The following is a 17,847-nucleotide window of genomic DNA, read 5'->3' on the forward strand; positions in this document are numbered from 1 at the left end:
ACGAGGAGTGATAATAATTCCCAATATCGTAAATAATGTTATAAAAAGAAGCAATAGCTGAGGAACGATGAATCACAAAGTCACGGGAATAAATTAACCAAACAAGACATGAAAAACATGCTTGCTTCTATCAAGTTATAGAAACACGAACGGAAATATGATCTAGTATATAAATACAAAAGCTGCCATGTGATTAGCTGAACTATCGTATACTATCAGCTTTTTATTTAGTGTGAGGCCGGCTAGAGGTCTACAATATTGTTACTTTTTCTCATTTCACCGAGAGATAGTTCCTCAAAAATGTAATGTCGTGCAGTGTTTTGATCAGTAAAATTACGTGTCATCTGATGGAGGATTGTGGAACTGAATCGTCTACGGCGACCTTGAATGCTTACCCGGCTTTGCTGTGTCCTTCTTTGTTTGTGAAGACCCTTCTTTACTATTACTTGTTTACAGTGTCGCAGATCACTCTATCTCGATTTCTAAAAACTGTTAGTCGGCTATAATTATCATTCATAGAAATTTGACGCCCATAATTGTTAAACAGAAATTGCAGTTAGAAATAATAGTAGCATGATGCAATAAGTGGAAAGCAGATTTTTCATCAGCCCCATTAAAAATTTTATTTTTTAAACAGATTTTAATTTTCCAAATTGCAATAATTCATTAAGGTGAATAATTTGATCTGTAATGAAACCCTATCGCAATATTGAATTATCAATATTATTTGAAAGACTCGAAAAGGTGTCATTTCAAGGTTTGATTACTTTTTATTTCTATTTAAGTTTGCTGTATATATTGATCGCACCTTATCAACTTAACAAATTGATTTCTTTATTTCTAGATTCTAAATGCTAGAATTTAGGAGAGCTTTATAATGTTCCAGATTCCCGACGTTTGATGGCGCATGTAATTAAAAGCAGGATTGCTTCTCGAAGAGTGTTTCTATCTAGCAAAGTGGTTTCATCGTTATCATCATGTCTTCAAATAATAATAATAATGATAATGATAATGATGATGATGATGATGATGATAACAATAATAATAATAGAAATTAGAATTAGGGACAATGTAAGGACTTTTGTAAGGAACTTATGCTACAAAAAATGCCAACAGGAACTGATTGCTTCTAGGGAATTCTACTGCATATTGATTTTTTTCGTTACAATATTCTTTCTTTAATTGTAAGCAAATAAATTTTTAGTGAGAGACGTTGTTCCCTTTATTCTAGAATTGTAACCCTGGCAACTGTTTCTCTCCTAGTTATGGATTTACAGCAGAAAAAAGAGAATTGCCTAGAACTGGGTTGATAGAAAATTACACAAGTATTTTCCTTTGAGTTATTGCTCCCTAGCGCAACAAGTGAGTGCGAGATAAGGAGAAGAGTTTTCTGAAACTAAAACTGACAACGACACTGCAAGACGATTGAATAAAATTCCCCTAAAATGCTTGATGTTATTGGTGTTATACGACTTTTTGTTTAGTCAGACTAAATTTCCATTATAAGCTAGTTCCTTTGGCATAGCGACGCACGCTATTGAATAACATTAACCGATAAAATCGCACAGCCAGTCTAAAACTCCGTGAATCAGGAGAGCAAAAGTACAAAGGCACTCGGAGCCAATTCCCCAGGTTTCATCTGGGATCTCATGGGCACGAACGAAGTAACCAACCAGTATTTTGGAAACAATGCATCCAGTTCAGGCTGGCAAACTTTTATCTGTTCCTTCTTCCTAGCAGAAATGTCTTTTACCTGTTCAGCTAACTTCTTGATCCAGAATGTCGTCCGCATAAGGCCTCCACATTCGTTCCCCATCGACTCTCGCCTTGCGCAGGGGCACCTACCTCACTTCAGGACTGCCACCGTTCTCTGGACCTCTCCCTTTCCACTAAACGTCGCCATGTTGTTTTTAGCCAACCTCTCCACTTTCTCTTTCTGTCGTAGAGCCATGTCAGGGCCGCAATAGGGTGATTGTTAGGCTGTCGTTTGAGGATGTGTACTGGTTTCCAAGGAATCGCCTTCTTCTTCTTCTTCTTCTTCTTCTTCTTCTTCCTGTTCCTGTTTCTCTTCCTCCTTTATTGCATTGGCATGCCTGTAAACTACCTAAGCTTAGCGTTTGTATAGCTAAGTGCATGACCGTGACTATAAATAAGATTTGCATTACATTCACATGTACATTACATTTAGCTCTCTGTTGCCAATCTTGTCCTGCCATTTTACTTCATTGTCCTTTTCAGGGTTCGATTCTCAAACACGTCGACTCTCAAACATAGCCCTCGTCCATTTTCCACGTTTCACAACCATACATAAGCACCGGCTTAATCAGCGTCTTCTATCATCTCATCTTTGTCTTCATCATCACGCTGCTGGAACTCCACACTCGGTTTAGTTTCACAAACGCTCAAGGAAAGCCTTCAGTAATTAGCAGACATTTCTAAACATCTCTTTTCCTGTCAAAATTTCCCAGCCAGCAGAAAAATCACCCATTGCACGCACTAAACACCTTGGTATGTTTCCAACGCCATGTCAAAATCCCAGGCGGAGTGGTGGGGGTCGGGGGGGAGTTGTGGTCCAATATCCGACTTCCGGTTAGGTTTAAAAGTAGGTTGGGAACCGGAATCGTCAAAGAAGAATTTACCCTACGGGGTACCACAGGGTTCTGTGTTGGGACCCTTGTTGTATTCCCTTTATACAAGTCCGCTGGGTGACATAGCCAGAAAGCATAGCATACCGTTTCATCTCTATGCAGATGACACACAGTTGTACTTGTCGTTTACGTCCAACTGTTCTAATCACCTATCAAGCTCAAAGATGGCAGTAGAATTATGTGTTAAGGACATTGGGGACTGGATGCTGCGCAACAAACTTAAGTTAAATCAGGATAAGACTGAACTTTTGATTATTAGTTCTAAATATCGTCCACGACCACCCCTTGACTATATACGAGTTGGTGATGAAGTAATCAAGTCTAGTAAACAGGCCAGGAATTTAGGAGTTGCATTCGATCAATGTTTGGATGTCAAAGACCACGTTAAAATAACCTGCAAGAGCGCATTTTTCCGCATTCGTAGTATAGCTAAAATTAAGCGATACCTATCCCAGAGTACTACTGAGACTATTGTTCACGCTTACATAACATCGCGTTTGGACTATTGTAATGCCCTACTGTACGGTCTCCCAAAGTATCTGATTAATAGACTTCAGCTTGTACAGAACTCAGCAGCTCGCCTTGTTACCTTGACTAGAAGGCAGGAACACATCAGACCAATACTACGGAGCTTACATTGGTTGCCAGTTCATTTTAGGATTATTTTCAAAATATTGTTGTTAACTTACAAAGTTCTGAATGGGCTGGCCCCCGATTACATTAGAGACCTTCTGCGATTTAAAATTTCTGGTCGCACACGAAGATCTTCAAAGAACAGGTTGCTTGATGAGCTTAGAGCAAATCTTAAAACGTATAGTGAAAGGGCTTTTTCCGTGGCGGCACCAAGGCTCTGGAACAAACTACCCCTCCAGATCAGACTTTCATCATCAGAGGCAGTATTTAAGGCTAATCTTAAGACTTATCTTTTTAAGCGTGCATTTGATTTGTAGTTTTTTACTTTTTATTTGTAGTCTAATTGTATTATATAGCGTATTTAATTCTTAGGATTTTAACTTTTAGGATTTAGGATTTTTGGTTTTTAAAGGATTAGGATTTTAATTTTAGGATTTTAAACTTAGGATTTTAATTGTAAAGTACTGTAAAGCGTCATGGACAATTAATGGAAAATGGCGCTATATAAATGTATATTTATTTATTTATTTATTTATTTATTTATTTATTTATTTATTTCAAGGAACAGATATGTCATACAAGCTCAACACTTGAAGGGCCCAATGTCTTGAGATATAAGCCTTCCAGTGGGATTCCAGGGATGTCTTAGTGCACCTGAAAGGAAGCCTTTGAAGAACTTTTTCCCAATCTAAAACCCCTTGGAACCTCTTGTAAGTGAAAGTGAAATAATGGTCGAGGATGCTCTTCAGTTTTTCATCAGCAGACTATTTGAACAAAAACATCTTTATTGCACGGTTTGAAACCAGACGGCTGTTTCAGGCTCCTTTCTACTGATTTGCACGAAGAAGGAAAAGAATTGTCAAGAGTTGCCATGGTAAAAAAATTAAACCATATTTAGATTTTCCCTGAATTTAGAACCCTTAGAACCTCTTAAGAGTGAATGTGAAATAATTAAACGAGCACAATAAAACAAATACTACGACATCAGGTTTATTTCATAAATAAAACTCCCCAAGGTGTTTGATTTTGTTTGTGGTGCATGAATGATTTGATAACATTTCCAGCATCAATCAGTTCAGCTGGCATACTCGCTTAAGCGAAATGAAAGAAACACTTTGTTGTTAAGATAAGAAATAAGAGTATCCCATGACAACCGGTTTTCAAGCAACAATCACGAAAGAGGCCAACAGAAGAGTACAGCCGCGAAGAGTGGAATGAAAAAAATCCATAACGATCGCTAAAAGTACTGTTAGAAAAGCGAAAATGCATTCAAAACCTTTGCCATGATTTTTTTGAAGCCTTTGAAACTTCAAAGTAAGCAATGGCCTTCAACTTGTCGTGTTTAGAGGACAGCTGGTGTATTTTCTTGGCCGATTCTAACGTCACCGACAGCATCTCAGGTTACTATACAGTAACTCTTACGGTCTGTGTTGTCACCTCGCTTCTGGCACCGATTACAGTGATAGGAAATGCGTTTATTTTGGCGGCAATCTGGAAGAACCCGTCTCTCAGGACTCCATCTTATGTTCTTCTAGCTGGTTTGTCCTTCACAGACTTTTGCAGTGAAAATAATAATAATAATAATAACGAATCTTTAGACACGATTAACCCATCAGTACTATAAAGTACTGTTATCAAAGGGGTCCTGTAAGATTTAAAAATTTAAAAAAGGTAAAAGGTTAAAAAGGCAAAACTAGTACATTGGGAAACATATAAAAACTGACGATTAAAAATTACAAATAAAAATGTTCGTTGGCCTTTTGCCTAAATAAAAGCCTAGAGTTCAGAGTTCTTATGTCCGCCGGTAAACTGTTAAAAATTGAAGCCCCTAAAAACGAAAAACTCCGACGGCCAAACTCAACCATACTAACTCAACCATTTTATGTTGTGTACAAACTGGCGGAGTTAGCAGGCTGGGGAAAACTGATCTGCATTGCTGGTCTTATAGCACAAATCGCTGGATACTATTTAATTTTTCCTCCCTAACGGTCATCGCCTTGACAATAACAGCTGTAGGAAGATGGCTGCATATGAGTCGAAGATCTCTTCTTACGGTGCGTCGAGTCGTTATGCTTTATATCACACTTGTACTTTTTTTTAATTGTGTTTTTCGTTAGTCTTATGTACTATTGGTATCATTCAACCGAATTCTGGAGACCTCTTTATTACTGTTTTCGTTTTCGGTGCAGCTCTTTGTTTCTTTATCACTGTCTTCGCTTACTTCAAAGTTTTTCGAATCATACGTCACCATCAAAGTCAGATACAAACAAATCAAAACGCCATTGACATCGGAAAATACAAAATGTCTGTATTTACAATTCTGTATATTCTTACATTATTTTTACTGGGTTACGTTCCCCACAGTTAACCCAGTTAATATTATGGGTTATTTCGGAATTACATTATCGCCGAGAGCAGCCATGCCAGCTTTTACCGCCATTGTGTTTTCTGCGTCGTTTTTCAATCCATTGCTTTATTACTGGAGGATAAAGGAAATCAGAGATAGCGTAAGAAGGATCTTAAGGAACGTCTGTTGTAAAGAAACCGAAGAGGAATAATACTAATTTCAACCTTGAAACATTTGTTTGCTGCTTTTAAGTGTTTGAAGAATAATAGGCATTTAATTCCTCATTATAATGCGGACCACACTGTCAGGAGAATTCAGCTAATGATCACCAAGGGACATGGTATTTAGTAATCTGTGGAAGCGCGGTCTTTGACAGCTAATTCAGGGAATAGAAATCCGGATTCCTAAAATACCATCTCCAAATTGTACTATTAGATGAATGAAGATCTTTCCTTTTGAGTAAGGGAACTTAGTGATTAGTTGTATGTTATGTTTTTTATATTGATATTTCTCGTACTATTTGTTTTGTTAAAAAAAAAAAAAAACCAACTAAATAAGGAGTATGAATAGTGGACATTTAGATATTTAGAGTTATCAATCAACGGTTTTATTCTCTTTATTTGCTACCAGGGCATTCTACTGCATAAGTGATTCAGGTTCCATCGGAATATTTATCTTTGATTGCAAGTAAATAAACTTTTAACTGGATAAGCTGTTTCCTTTGTTTTAGAACAACAAACCTGGCAACTGTTTCTTTCCAAGTTATTGATTTAAAAGGTTGTATTGAACTGCTATGACAGAAAATTGTAGAAGTATTTGATGTTATCTGTGTTATACGATTTTCGGTTTTGTGAGGTTAAATTTCCGTTACAAACGAGTTCCTTTGGTATGCTGACCATATTGAATTACAGAAACTGATAAAGGCTACAACTTCGTGAATCAGGGAAGCAAAAATACATCGGCATTCAAACAGCCAGTTCCACCGCAGAATTCTTCTGGGATCGTCATGGGTCCGAAGGAACCAACTTGAATTTTGAAATGCATGTTTCTAGTTCAGGCTGGTAAACTTTTCTTTCCGTTCCATTTTCCAAGCAGAAATGTCCGAGCTCTGTTTTCCACTAAATTTTGCTGTTCAAATTTCCCAGCCAGCAGTTTAATTTACACGCACTAAACAAACTTTAGGGTGCAGTTCCAGTGCCATCTTTAAACCTTCAGTCGCGAGGGGTGTGTGTGGAGGGGGGGAGGGAAGTGGGAGGTGGGAGGCGACAGTTTCCGGCAAGAGTTAGATTGATAAGTTCGAGGCTCCCCGGTTTTCCCAGCCAGCAAGAACGCGGTTGAGGAACCGGAAGTTAAAGGAACAGATAAGTTATATGAGCACAACACTTGAGGGGCCCAATGTCTTGAGATACAAACCTTCTAAGTGGACTCCTGGGATATCTTAAGGAAAGGAGGCTTATGTAGTACGTTTTCCCAATTTCCAGTTCTTTTAAAGGACACTGGTGCGGTGTTCTACAAAAAGGTGTTCAGTTGGTCAGCTGATTTGGGAAACACTGTTGACATAATTCATTCAAGGACCGTTTAATTAATATTTCTCTCCGTAACAAATTGAAACTATCCAAACGAACAATTCCCAATTTTGCATTGGACTGTTCAATTTAACAACTCTGACGTTTTTCCACTGAATTTTTCACAGTATAATTGTATAGACATCTACCACGGTAACAATTTCTTAACTGATAAACTTCTTGTACAATCATTAACATTTTACTTTCCTTACTAAGACATTACCATATATTTCAATAAAAACAGATTCGTGAAAAAATTGCTAATTTGATAATTTACGATACATTTTGTAGAGGAAATTCTCTTCACCCCCAAGGTGGTAACTTCTGATTACAACGAAAAGCTTTGCTCAGAAAGCGCACAACCTAACGTTCTTGTAATGGCTAATACATTCTTTTAAAACCCCGTGTTTGAAATGGGTGTTTCTGTAAAACAAGCAAAAAGACGGATTTTTTGCAGCAAAGGCCCTTAAAACAACGCTGAGGCGCACCTTGGACATGTTTGTAAAAAACGTGTACAGCATATCCAAAATGCAAATGCTGTACACTACAAAAATGAAACGAGAGGAGACAAGAACAGACTTCACGAGATGGCAAAGGTCCAGCACGATGTTATTCTCATAATCTTCACGAAAGGCTTGAGTAGAGTTTGGCTAACAGTTTTAATTTGAGTGCACACATTTTTGGTGCACCCACGATTTGGCTGATCCACTGTCGAAGTGGGTTATTTCATCTAGTCCAGCGATTATTGGGCTCTCGCACACTTTACAGAAAGAGTCAAATTTAGCAGTAAGCGATTTCCTTCTGCTCTTAGCTGGGGTCCCTGTAGATGTGCTGGAGGATGTTCTTTGTGAACTGCTTTTTCGAGGAAACGTGTTGGATAAATGCCTTGATGAAAACGGTGCGGCCTTTCTGATGTTGGTTGGGGTCTGAGGAGGAGTTGGAAAACTGGAAGTCTCAGAGAATCTCCTGGAACGTGCCTTACGATTGATGTCCAGAACACTTGTGCTGTTTGTCACAGGCGATCTTTGATGAAAAGTAGCAGAGAACGCGTTTAATCTACTACTCAGGTCAGCCAGACTCCCAAGAAACTGACCATTTGAACATTCTACCATGCCAGTTTCCGCTTTGTCTTGCTGCTCGTTCTTAACTCTCACGTTATTTCTTGACCCAAGGAAATCATCAGCAGTCACTGCACTCTGATTGCCTTCAAATGCCGCTGAGGGACGAGAATTTTCCTGCATACCACATTCCTCTGAGTATCGTCGCTCTTTTTTGATGTTCAAGTTGTTTCTTGCAACATGAAAATCAACAGACGTGGTGCTATTATCATGAGGACCAGTGGACTCAAACAGATACTCAAAGCACTCCTTCGCAACATCTGCACTTGGTTGGTTATTACCAGCAAGTTCAGTGGAGTCCAACCCTTGTGGATCTGGACAACTGGTGCTGACTTCTTGGGTTCCCTGTTGGGAGCTTTCTAAGGCCCAAGCAAGGATTTCATCATCACCTTCATCGTGAAATTCATCTTCCCAAGCTTCTTCCTTGCTTGTGCTGGTCAAACTGGCAGCCGTATGATAAGACGAGTGTGTCATCTCCGAACTCGCACAGGATGCTTGATGACCGCAGGGCGAATATCCGGTGCCAAAACTCTGGCTGTGAAACACATCATCGTTTTCATTATCTCCAGCACTTGCAGAAGGAGTGCTACGGAGAATGTCAGTTTCCGGGTCACTTTCTTCGTCGTCAAAAATAGATGGTGTGCTTAGATCTTTGGAGAGAAATTCTCCTAGCTTTGTCCTTCTCTGGAATGGCTTGTTTACCATCACTACTTTTTTCAAGTGGTTGGGATCATGGACAACTATCACTTGTCGAACACCTCGAGTGACAGCTGTGTAGACGTGACGCCAGTCTTGGTAAATTGGGCTTCCTAGGACGTATACAACTGTGTCAATCTCTGAACCCTGTATAGACAAAATAAGGAAAATGAGTATAGGTACTTCTGCTTTAAGATACAGTTGAACCATATTACTTCAGCGCCCCCAAGTGCTTGTATTGTTGAATTGGAGTGTATTTGACCTTTTATTCCCTGGGATTGTATAAACTGTTCATAATAGTGAGACAAACAACTACAACAACAGCAATAACAACAACAACAACAAAAACCTCATCCCAGAGTTAGAAATAACAATGTTTTGTTACAATAAAACAAAAAAGATAGGGGTGCTGGCGACCCGAAATAAATATTACACATGTTTAGGTCCAGGACACAAACAAACATAGACACACAAAAATACATTAAATAAACAAAGTTAAGCCAATTACCAGTAGACTAATTTAAAAGTTCTTACATTGCAAAACAGTTCATATCCAGGAAGAGCGATGTGTAGATACCTAATAATCTTCAATTCTTAGCTCTTATTAACCGAGCAGAAGGTCTGTATAGGAGAATCTTGACCGAGGTCGTAAGTACAGACCGAACGCAGTGAGGTCTGTACACACGACCGAGGTCAAGATTCTCCCCTACAGACCTCCTGCTCGGTTAATAAGATGTTTATTACATGGCAAACAAGAACAATTTAATTCGTTTGATGTAACTGGTTTGTACTGCCATTTTGCGAACGGCGATGAGCTGAAGTTCATTCGGCCAAAGTTGCTCGTCCTCTTTACTGTTTTTTTTTTTCTCATCAGGCTTTTTGGCACTTCCATAAATAAATATTGCTAGAATAATGATTTTGTATTTTAGTTTGCAACTTTTTCACTGCAAAACATTATCGGTCTAGATGCCGGTCTAGATGGGAAAATCTAGACCGCTTTCAATATTGATTTCAGCCAATCAAATTCGTGAATTTGGTAGTTCCCAGTCCTTGTGAGGCAGAGCCTTATAATAAAGTGGTGTTAAGAGATGTCTATGTATGGGGTTTATGATCTTGAATGAGTGTACTTGCTGGTCATGCGCAAGAAACCTGAACACCTTTCAGGCTAAGACCTTGCCTGTGGTCTCATGTGGTAGCCAAATAACTTCCTGAACAGGTGCTAGCAAAATCGTTTCCTTCTTTTAATGATCAGGCACCACTTTTCATTTCAGTTTAATAAAGAAAGTGATAATACGTCAAATCAATCTGATAATGGGGAAAACGACAACAACAGAGAGATGAAAAAGTCATTTCTGCATTACAAATGGCAAAGTTTTCATTTATCTGCAAGATATTAATTTACTTTCATGAATTAAAGGGGCAGTATCACGAGAGGTCTCCTAGGTTTTTTGTGCAAACTATGCTAGAATTATAAAGGTGCACTCACTGATCAACAAAATAACCTTTAAAAGACAAAAAGGCATAGAATTAAATCTCTAAGAGGTCAATGATTTTTAGTGATTTTCCTCCAAGTAACATTGTCAAACTTGAAAACGTCGGGCCGACGTTTTCAAGTTTTAGACCACTTCTTTCCTATTAGTCCGCAGCCACAACAGTTGTAAACAACTTTCGTACCTAGTACGGTACATGTTAGCAAGATTAGGCCGGCAACTACTAGTGGATATCCAATTAATACCAACACCTTCATTGGATTTTCAAGAAGCACTAAATCTTGGCGAGACTGCCCCTTTAACAGCAACCGAGCTCGGAAAAATCTCTCTAAGATTCGTGGAAAGCCAAGGGACATACTTCTGTGTATCAGAAATTCAGTTCACATTGAAACAACACATGTTAATTTAGATACACCGCAGATGTAGTGCAGGCATTCTAGAGTACTGAAATGCATCATGCTTTAAAACAATTTGCCACTGATAAGAGAGAATGCAGGGTAAGGGAGTTAATCCCCCACACTGGCCTCATTCCAAAGGTAACCCCTATTTTTAAATCACTCCCAGCTTCGGAAACTCCAGGATGGCCTAGAGATTGCCATTTCTGTGACACACGTTTTACTCACAGGGACTTAGATGAATTTTTATCCTCCATGAAAACATCCATGGAACATGCTTGGTCACCTTACTGGCAAACCAGCTGGATACCATGTCTAAAAATAACTTGAAAGGGATTACCATGGGAATAAGGTGTATATTTGGGGATCATTCAAGTTTCTTATCCTTCATCTTATGTTGTCTCTGATAGTATGGTACAGTAACTCCCACCATCCCAAAATATATGTGCCAAATGTTTTCAAGCCAGGCAGTAGGGAGGTTCCAGGATAAATTACAGGAGTCTACCTGGACATGAAATCCTGGAACAGGAAAGATATCACAGCATAGCCCAGCCAATCTGATCATGCAAATATATGTACCTGGTAGGTGTGAATTGTCCTGGCCCAGGCATGACACAGCTTAGCCCTCTTCAACATCTTCATGTCTACCTTCACAATCTTTTCTCCATTGTCAAGAGCAAAATAAGTTGTTTTCTTGTTATGGTTGTCCTCTTCTTCAATAACTTCCTTAATGAAAAAGATTTCACCATTACAGAATTTCACCTCCTTCTCGGTATAAGCATCAAAGCAGACAATGTTCCTTCTGACACAAACTTTATCACCAGTTTGAAAGTCTAGTTTGCCTTTGGTGTTCTTGATGGAGTGTTTATTGTAATGCTGTGCACACAGTTCATTGATGTTCAGACAGTCTCTTCGACGGAAAGCAATAAACTGAGATCTCTGAGGTTCTGGTAAAGTAACTGTACTTATTTTGTTGTCCAGCAGATCTCTCACAACCTGGGTGATGACCATGTCGTCAGAATTGTTTTCATCACAACCTTCTGCTGACTGACAGCATAGGGAAATAAATCCTCTTTTTGGATCATCAGGGAAGAATGGCATTTCTTTATGGGATATCCTGTTTGCATTGTCCACAATCAGTTGCGATTCTGCCCTGTGATTAGTTCTCAATGTGATGCTAGAACCGTAAGGCTCAAGTGCACAATAAATGTCATTCAGGAAATTTCCTGGTTCAATTGATGGAAGTTGATTTTTGTCACCCAATAAGATGACCTGTTGAAGTGCAGCTTTCTTCATGAGTATGTTTATTAGAGTGGAGAAAGCCTTCACAGATATCAGAGAGCTTTCATCACAAACAAGAAGCTTGACTCCTGAAAATTTCCAAGCTGAATGGTTCTCACCATTCTTTACTTCTTTCAGCCAACGGAAATAACTGAAGATCACAGAGTGTAAGGTATAGGCTGGAAGTCCTGTACGTTTCCCCAAAATGGAAGCAGCTCTGCCAGTTGGTGCTGTCAGCAGCACAGCATCACCACAGGGGTCTTTCCTTGTAATCTGGCTTTGAGGGATTTCAGAATTCTGAGATTGGGTGGTTTCTGGAGGACAAGAAGAAGCTGCAGTTGTGGAACATCGGTTGTCTTGAGATGTTTGAGAGTCACCAGCAAAATTTTTTGAGCACTGACTGGTAGTGCATTCATCTTGCATGGTTAACTCTTCTACAGGAATCTGACTTCTTTTTACCTTCAGTTCCCCTGATAGTACAGTTGAAACAACGTGTGTTTTGCCACATCCACCCCTTCCAGACAAAACAACAACAGGAGTTGTTGTCATGAGTTGTGCCGCCTTGACTTGGTCTTCATCACCACCAAACACCTGCACATGCAAATAAATGAAACAACAACAAAAAATATTCAGTTTTATATACGTCTGGTGTGGGAACCGCAGTGGCCTCATGGTTAGAGTGCTTGACTCCAGATTGAGCAGTTTGGGTTTGAGCCCTGGCCAGGGACATTGATAACTGAAATAATCCAGTTTTGAGTTGACCAATCATCATCATTCATCCTCGTTGCGCCATGGGACGCATAAGGCCTTAAACCAATACCAATAATAAATGGAGTAAAGCTTTATCTCTAGCTGAATTACTATATCTGCAAATACCAGTGAGACCATGAACTACTGACAACTCTGTCATTTCAGCTTACACTTCAACACTTTCATACTGGACGGCATTCTGTGAATAAATTACTTCAGCTTGAGAATAACCGGTACAGACAAGTCTTTATTCAGCAGTCTCGGTTAACTTGAACAGCACTATTTCCTACTAACTTGAGGTAAATTTGATTTCTTCAGGTCATTTCCTTAATAAGTTAACCCCCCATGAAACTTAAACAACTTGTTTGAATTTGAATTTATGTTACATCAATCAGTTGAACAGTACAAGCATGTGCTTAGAAATTGCCAGATGGCCATCATGGACTGTAGTGTTCACATAGAAATAATTACTACTCAAATTATTTCAATTATAGTAATTTCCACTCATTTGATGCCATCTCCCGTCTCTTGAAAGATCATTAGGTCTAATCCCTCCCACCCCACTGGAAAATCTAGTTAAGGTTCACAAAATGTTTGGCTTTTGAGACCCCTCACCCTCTCAGATTTTCCAGTGGCCTTCTATGGGGTGGCAATGGATATTTTCTGGAAATGCACAATAATAATGATCACCAATTCAGTTAAGTTTCACATTTTGGAAATCCTAAATCTACTTTACCAAGGCTCATGAAAATCTACTGGCCTATGAAAATACCCAGTGAAGAGATCCGTAACCAGGCTAACATTAGCACCACCAGCAACAAATATACTAGCGGCGCTGGAGGTTCATTGGCCACATCCTCGGAATGAATGCCAACCAACATCCCAAGATGGCATTAAGGTTACTTCCCACCTTCAACGGCACAATTGTTTTTTCCTTTCATTTAACAAAATTTAAGTCAGTCATTTTATCTAATGTTTACAAAAGAAAAATGTTAAAAATCTCAAAAAGTGGCCAAGTTATTTAGAAAAAGTGTATTTTCAAATAAAGTTAATAAACCAGGAAGGTGTCACAATCGCAGAAATGGACGAAACTGCCAGGGGAACTTTTCACAGCAAACGCTCATCTTGAAGTTTGTACTTCATGTTATTTTGTATTGTTTATATTGCGCATTTGACAAAATTTGCAAATAGAAGCTCTTTGTACTTACACTCAAGTGGAAAATTCAGAACAGAAAAATGGCCTTGGACCGAGGAAAAGAAACAAACAAGTCCAAAGAAGAAAGAAAGGACCCATTTCTGTGAAAACAAAAACACCCCTCTGAAGGCCACAAAGGTCTATCTGTACTTTGATTTGTTGTTGTGGTTATCGGTACTTTTGCTGACTTTACTTGTCTTTATGCTGATTATTCTTTTGCCTTTGGCTGCTTTGCCCGTTTTAGTCTTTCTCTTTAAATATGCAAGGCGAGATAGAAAACATGTTGTAATGCGATGCTTTTCCTGGGAAATCCTGACCCATTGTCATTGACACTGGGAGGTCCTGTTGTTCTATTGGTTTGCGGTTTCATAAGGCGAGATAATCTCCTGGCACAGCACAAGTTGTTTACAAACCTTCGTGAACTAAAATCTCGCATTTGATTTTGGGAGGAATACATCCACTTTGAGCAAATTTAAAGGGTATGCAGATTTGACGAATTTTCACAAAATTTCAGAACATTCCAGGGATTATGACAAATGAAAGTATATCATGAAATTTTTATATTTAACATGTTGTTTTCCCATGGCATTCATTTACACAACATGTCTCACATATTTTTAGCTACTCCAACTTTAGATGCAGATATCTAGACAACCAATCAGAATATTGAAAAAGCCTCACACGCTTTCGATGCCCTGTGAATGAGACTGTGAATAAGACTGTGCAGCCATTTTGCTCGTGTGGCGGCATCCGATACCCGATAAATTCAATAGAGGAGCCTTCGGTCATTTCACTCCCAGCTCCTGACACTTCCTAAAAGAAAAACTTGCTTAAATTTATTTTTATCATCAACTACATTTGTTAAGTTTTCTTCTGATTTATAGTTTGTTAGGGTTTTATTAAAACTGGTGCGCGTAGGAATTTTTTACTGAAGGACACCCGTGAAGGTGGGAGGTAACTTTAACCTGGACTCTAGAAGGAAAGAGACAATGTGGTAGACCAAGGGAGACCTGGCACAGAACAGCAGAGAAAGACATGACAGCCTTTGGTTTTACATTGTGGAGTGGGGCAGCAGTAGTTGCATTTGACCGTGTGGCATGGCGAAGAAGAATTGCTGGCCCAAAACCCCCAGGGGATTATGGCTAAAAGTGAAATCATTTTATCAACTTACCTTTTCATCTACCTCCATGTCACCAATCCAAGGTCTCATCTCCATTATCTTGCAGATGTTTCGAACAATTGTTTGCTCATAGCCTCGAATATGTGGTAAAAACACAGGACATCCATTGCTATAAGCATTACCGGCAGTCTTCGCCGCATTGATCTCCCTGAGATATGTTAGGCTTTCTTCCCAGTTGGTTACTTGGTAAGCCCCAGGTGTGAAAGGTACATTGTACCAGTTTTCACGTTTTAATTGCCACAGGGGTACATAGGTATGGCCATACTTGTGGATCAATTTACACAATGCATTGTAAATGTACAGTGCATCACGTTGCACGACAGGCATAGTTTCCAGGAGATCACAATTAATAAATGCTGGCAACTTCACTTCGCATCCAGATATGCCAAACCTTTCTTGAAGGACAGCTTGGTAGCCAAAAATCCAAGGTTCTCTTTGAAGTGCTTGCTGGATGTCTTGCAACACCTCCAGGCTTGTAGACGAAAACAGTGTTTTGGCATGGCGCGGAAACAGACGATGGGCAACCTTAGTAAGCTCGGGCACCATAAAGGCTTTGCCTGTGGCTAAGAAAAATGGAAAAACAAGGATAAAGTAATGATCAGTAAAGTCCCAGTTTCTCAGTAGTTGGGGGTAAACAAGGATTCACTTCTAAATTATCAGTATGACGACAGGGATTTGATTATGGGCCAGGCACAGGCCAAATTGACCAGCTGTGAGGACAATTTTACCCGGCTGGTTTGACCATCTAGAACAAAGCTTTTCTTACAATGAAGTTCAGATCAAATAGTTTTGCCTGCCTGAGAAAACCAGTTGCCCTCATGCTGAAAATGTTACTGAAACCCTGATGAATTTGAATGCGTTTTGTTTTCAATGTCTTTTAAACTTTATCCTGGAATGGGATCTAAGATGAAGTATTTTCAAAAGCCAAAACAGAAATCAGCTGAGTTGTCAAAAATTCTGATACAGCTGGATGTGAATCATACAATGGTGGCCAACAATACCAACGTTTGCGTGACTCGCGTGAACACTGTTCAGAATCGCGGAGAGAGCGCTTCAATACAAAAAAGTAGCCACAACTAACATACATTATATCGAGACCTGAACAAAACTGCGGCATTAACTCACGCTTAGATGCGAAGCTTCTTCGAATCTGCTCGGCGATTTCGCTGTTGATTTCACCGCTGCTAGCGAATTCCCTCAAGTTGCCCAGCAGATCCACAAACGTCATTCTCAAATTTCTGTCTTCAGTAAATTCCAAGAACGAAGCGACATGCTGCTCATTTACACAGCATCCTCTCGTCAGGAACAACGACAACAGGGATTTGTCGACTCCATCGTCACATCGAATGCCGTAAGAAGGAATCTTCTCCGGTCGCTCCGTTCTCGAACCTGTGTTGATCTCAATCACCTCCACCATCCACCATGGCTCTGAAAACTTGCTGTCAAATCGAGCGCGCACAACCTTTTCCCCCTTTGAAATAGAACGTCCATTCCGGTCCTCCAGTTCTTGCAGCCTTTCGGCGACACATCGGATTCTCGATGGGCTATACGACTGATATTTTCCGCTGGATATCTGAATAATGTCGTGGTAATCAGGATTCTCGAAATCGTCATTGTCACTTTCACTGTCGTCTTCGGAGTCTGCTCGCTCTTCGTTCGAGTCCTTTTCTTTGGGTAAAAAGAATCCTCTACAGTTTACCATGATGTTTAGCTTTAGCGATCACAACTTCATCACTTCAGCTCATGAAAATTCAAAGTACCTCAACACTGTTACTTGAGTCGTGCGACAGTATTAAATTTCTCCCGCGCAATGTCATACGCTTATTCCACTTGGAGAGGGTGAGATCGGCAAGATTTCTTGATCTACAGCTACATTTGTTTCTGTTGCATTATTTGCTACATAAACCTACTTCGATGCTTCCTGCGATTTTGGAAACTTGACCATATGATTTTCACAGTGAAAGGCTGAATGGAACCTGGGATTTTGACGCCAAATTTAAAAGTCCCAGCGGAGTACCCATAATTGTCTATTTAGGCGCCAGTTCCTCAGCCCAGCTCTTAAAAATAGGTCCGCCTTGCGTACTTGTAGTTACTTCCCGTATCGATAGATACTACAGTACTAAAATTGGAGTCAGGGATGGACATCAGTAGTATACATTCGAAGTGTATATCGTAAAGTGAAATGCTGCCGTACTGTAAAGGGAACGTTTATACAGTGGAACCTCGATTAAGGAACCTCTATTTGACGGAGTCCTCGGTATAACCAGCAAACCTCGAGACAGTGAAACCACGTTATAGGGAACATATTTTGCCAGTCCCTTGGCCCTTCGTTATATCGAGGTTCCACTGTAATAATTTCATAACTGGTTGAGACTAATTGTTTCAGTTTATAAAAAAGGGTTAGTTATCCGCCTTCAGGAATTTATTCATCCCAAAGAAAACTTGAAAGAAACAAAAGTGAAGTTTTCTTCGCTAACGCGCTATTTTTAAAATTCAGCAACAGGACGAAAACTTCCGAAAGATGAACTGATTAAAAGGTAGTTCGTATT

General features: G+C 39.5%; 1 protein-coding gene and 1 pseudogene across 2 annotated transcripts; one reads left to right on the forward strand and one right to left on the reverse strand.

Annotated features, from left to right (window-relative positions):
* The first annotated feature begins 4,602 nt into the window (after positions 1-4,602).
* LOC145481516 (uncharacterized) lies at positions 4,603-6,096 on the forward strand (annotated as a pseudogene).
* A 71-nt stretch (positions 6,097-6,167) lies between these two features.
* LOC145481515 (DNA helicase B-like) lies at positions 6,168-17,562 on the reverse strand. Of its 2 annotated transcripts, none has more exons than XM_081460007.1 (4): positions 16,424-17,562; positions 15,290-15,861; positions 11,472-12,764; positions 6,168-9,154 (listed from the first exon to the last, which is right to left on the reverse strand). In XM_081460007.1, exons 1-4 carry the CDS (start codon positions 16,998-17,000, stop codon positions 7,853-7,855), a joined length of 3,744 nt encoding a protein of 1,247 aa, XP_081316133.1. In that variant the 5' UTR covers positions 17,001-17,562; the 3' UTR covers positions 6,168-7,852. The 2 variants fall into 2 exon arrangements, with proteins under 2 accessions (XP_081316133.1, XP_081316132.1); XM_081460006.1 differs by having other exon boundaries at positions 16,397-17,562.
* Positions 17,563-17,847: the final 285 nt, after the last annotated feature.

The sequence above is a fragment of the Orbicella franksi genome, chromosome 3 (assembly GCF_964199315.1).
Source record: "Orbicella franksi chromosome 3, jaOrbFran1.1, whole genome shotgun sequence".
Classification (NCBI taxonomy): domain Eukaryota; kingdom Metazoa; phylum Cnidaria; class Anthozoa; order Scleractinia; family Merulinidae; genus Orbicella; species Orbicella franksi.

Excerpts from the sequence above, each read along its gene's own strand:
- LOC145481515 (XM_081460006.1), bottom strand. The coding sequence starts at position 17,000 with ATGGTAAACTGTAGAGGATTCTTTTTACCCAAAGAAAAGGACTCGAAC. Across the intron at positions 15,862-16,396 it reads AATGCCGCAGTTTTGTTCAG|CCACAGGCAAAGCCTTTATG; the intron begins GTCTCGATATAA and ends CATTTTTCTTAG. Across the intron at positions 9,155-11,471 it reads GGACAATTCACACCTACCAG|GGTTCAGAGATTGACACAGT; the intron begins GTACATATATTT and ends TTGTCTATACAG.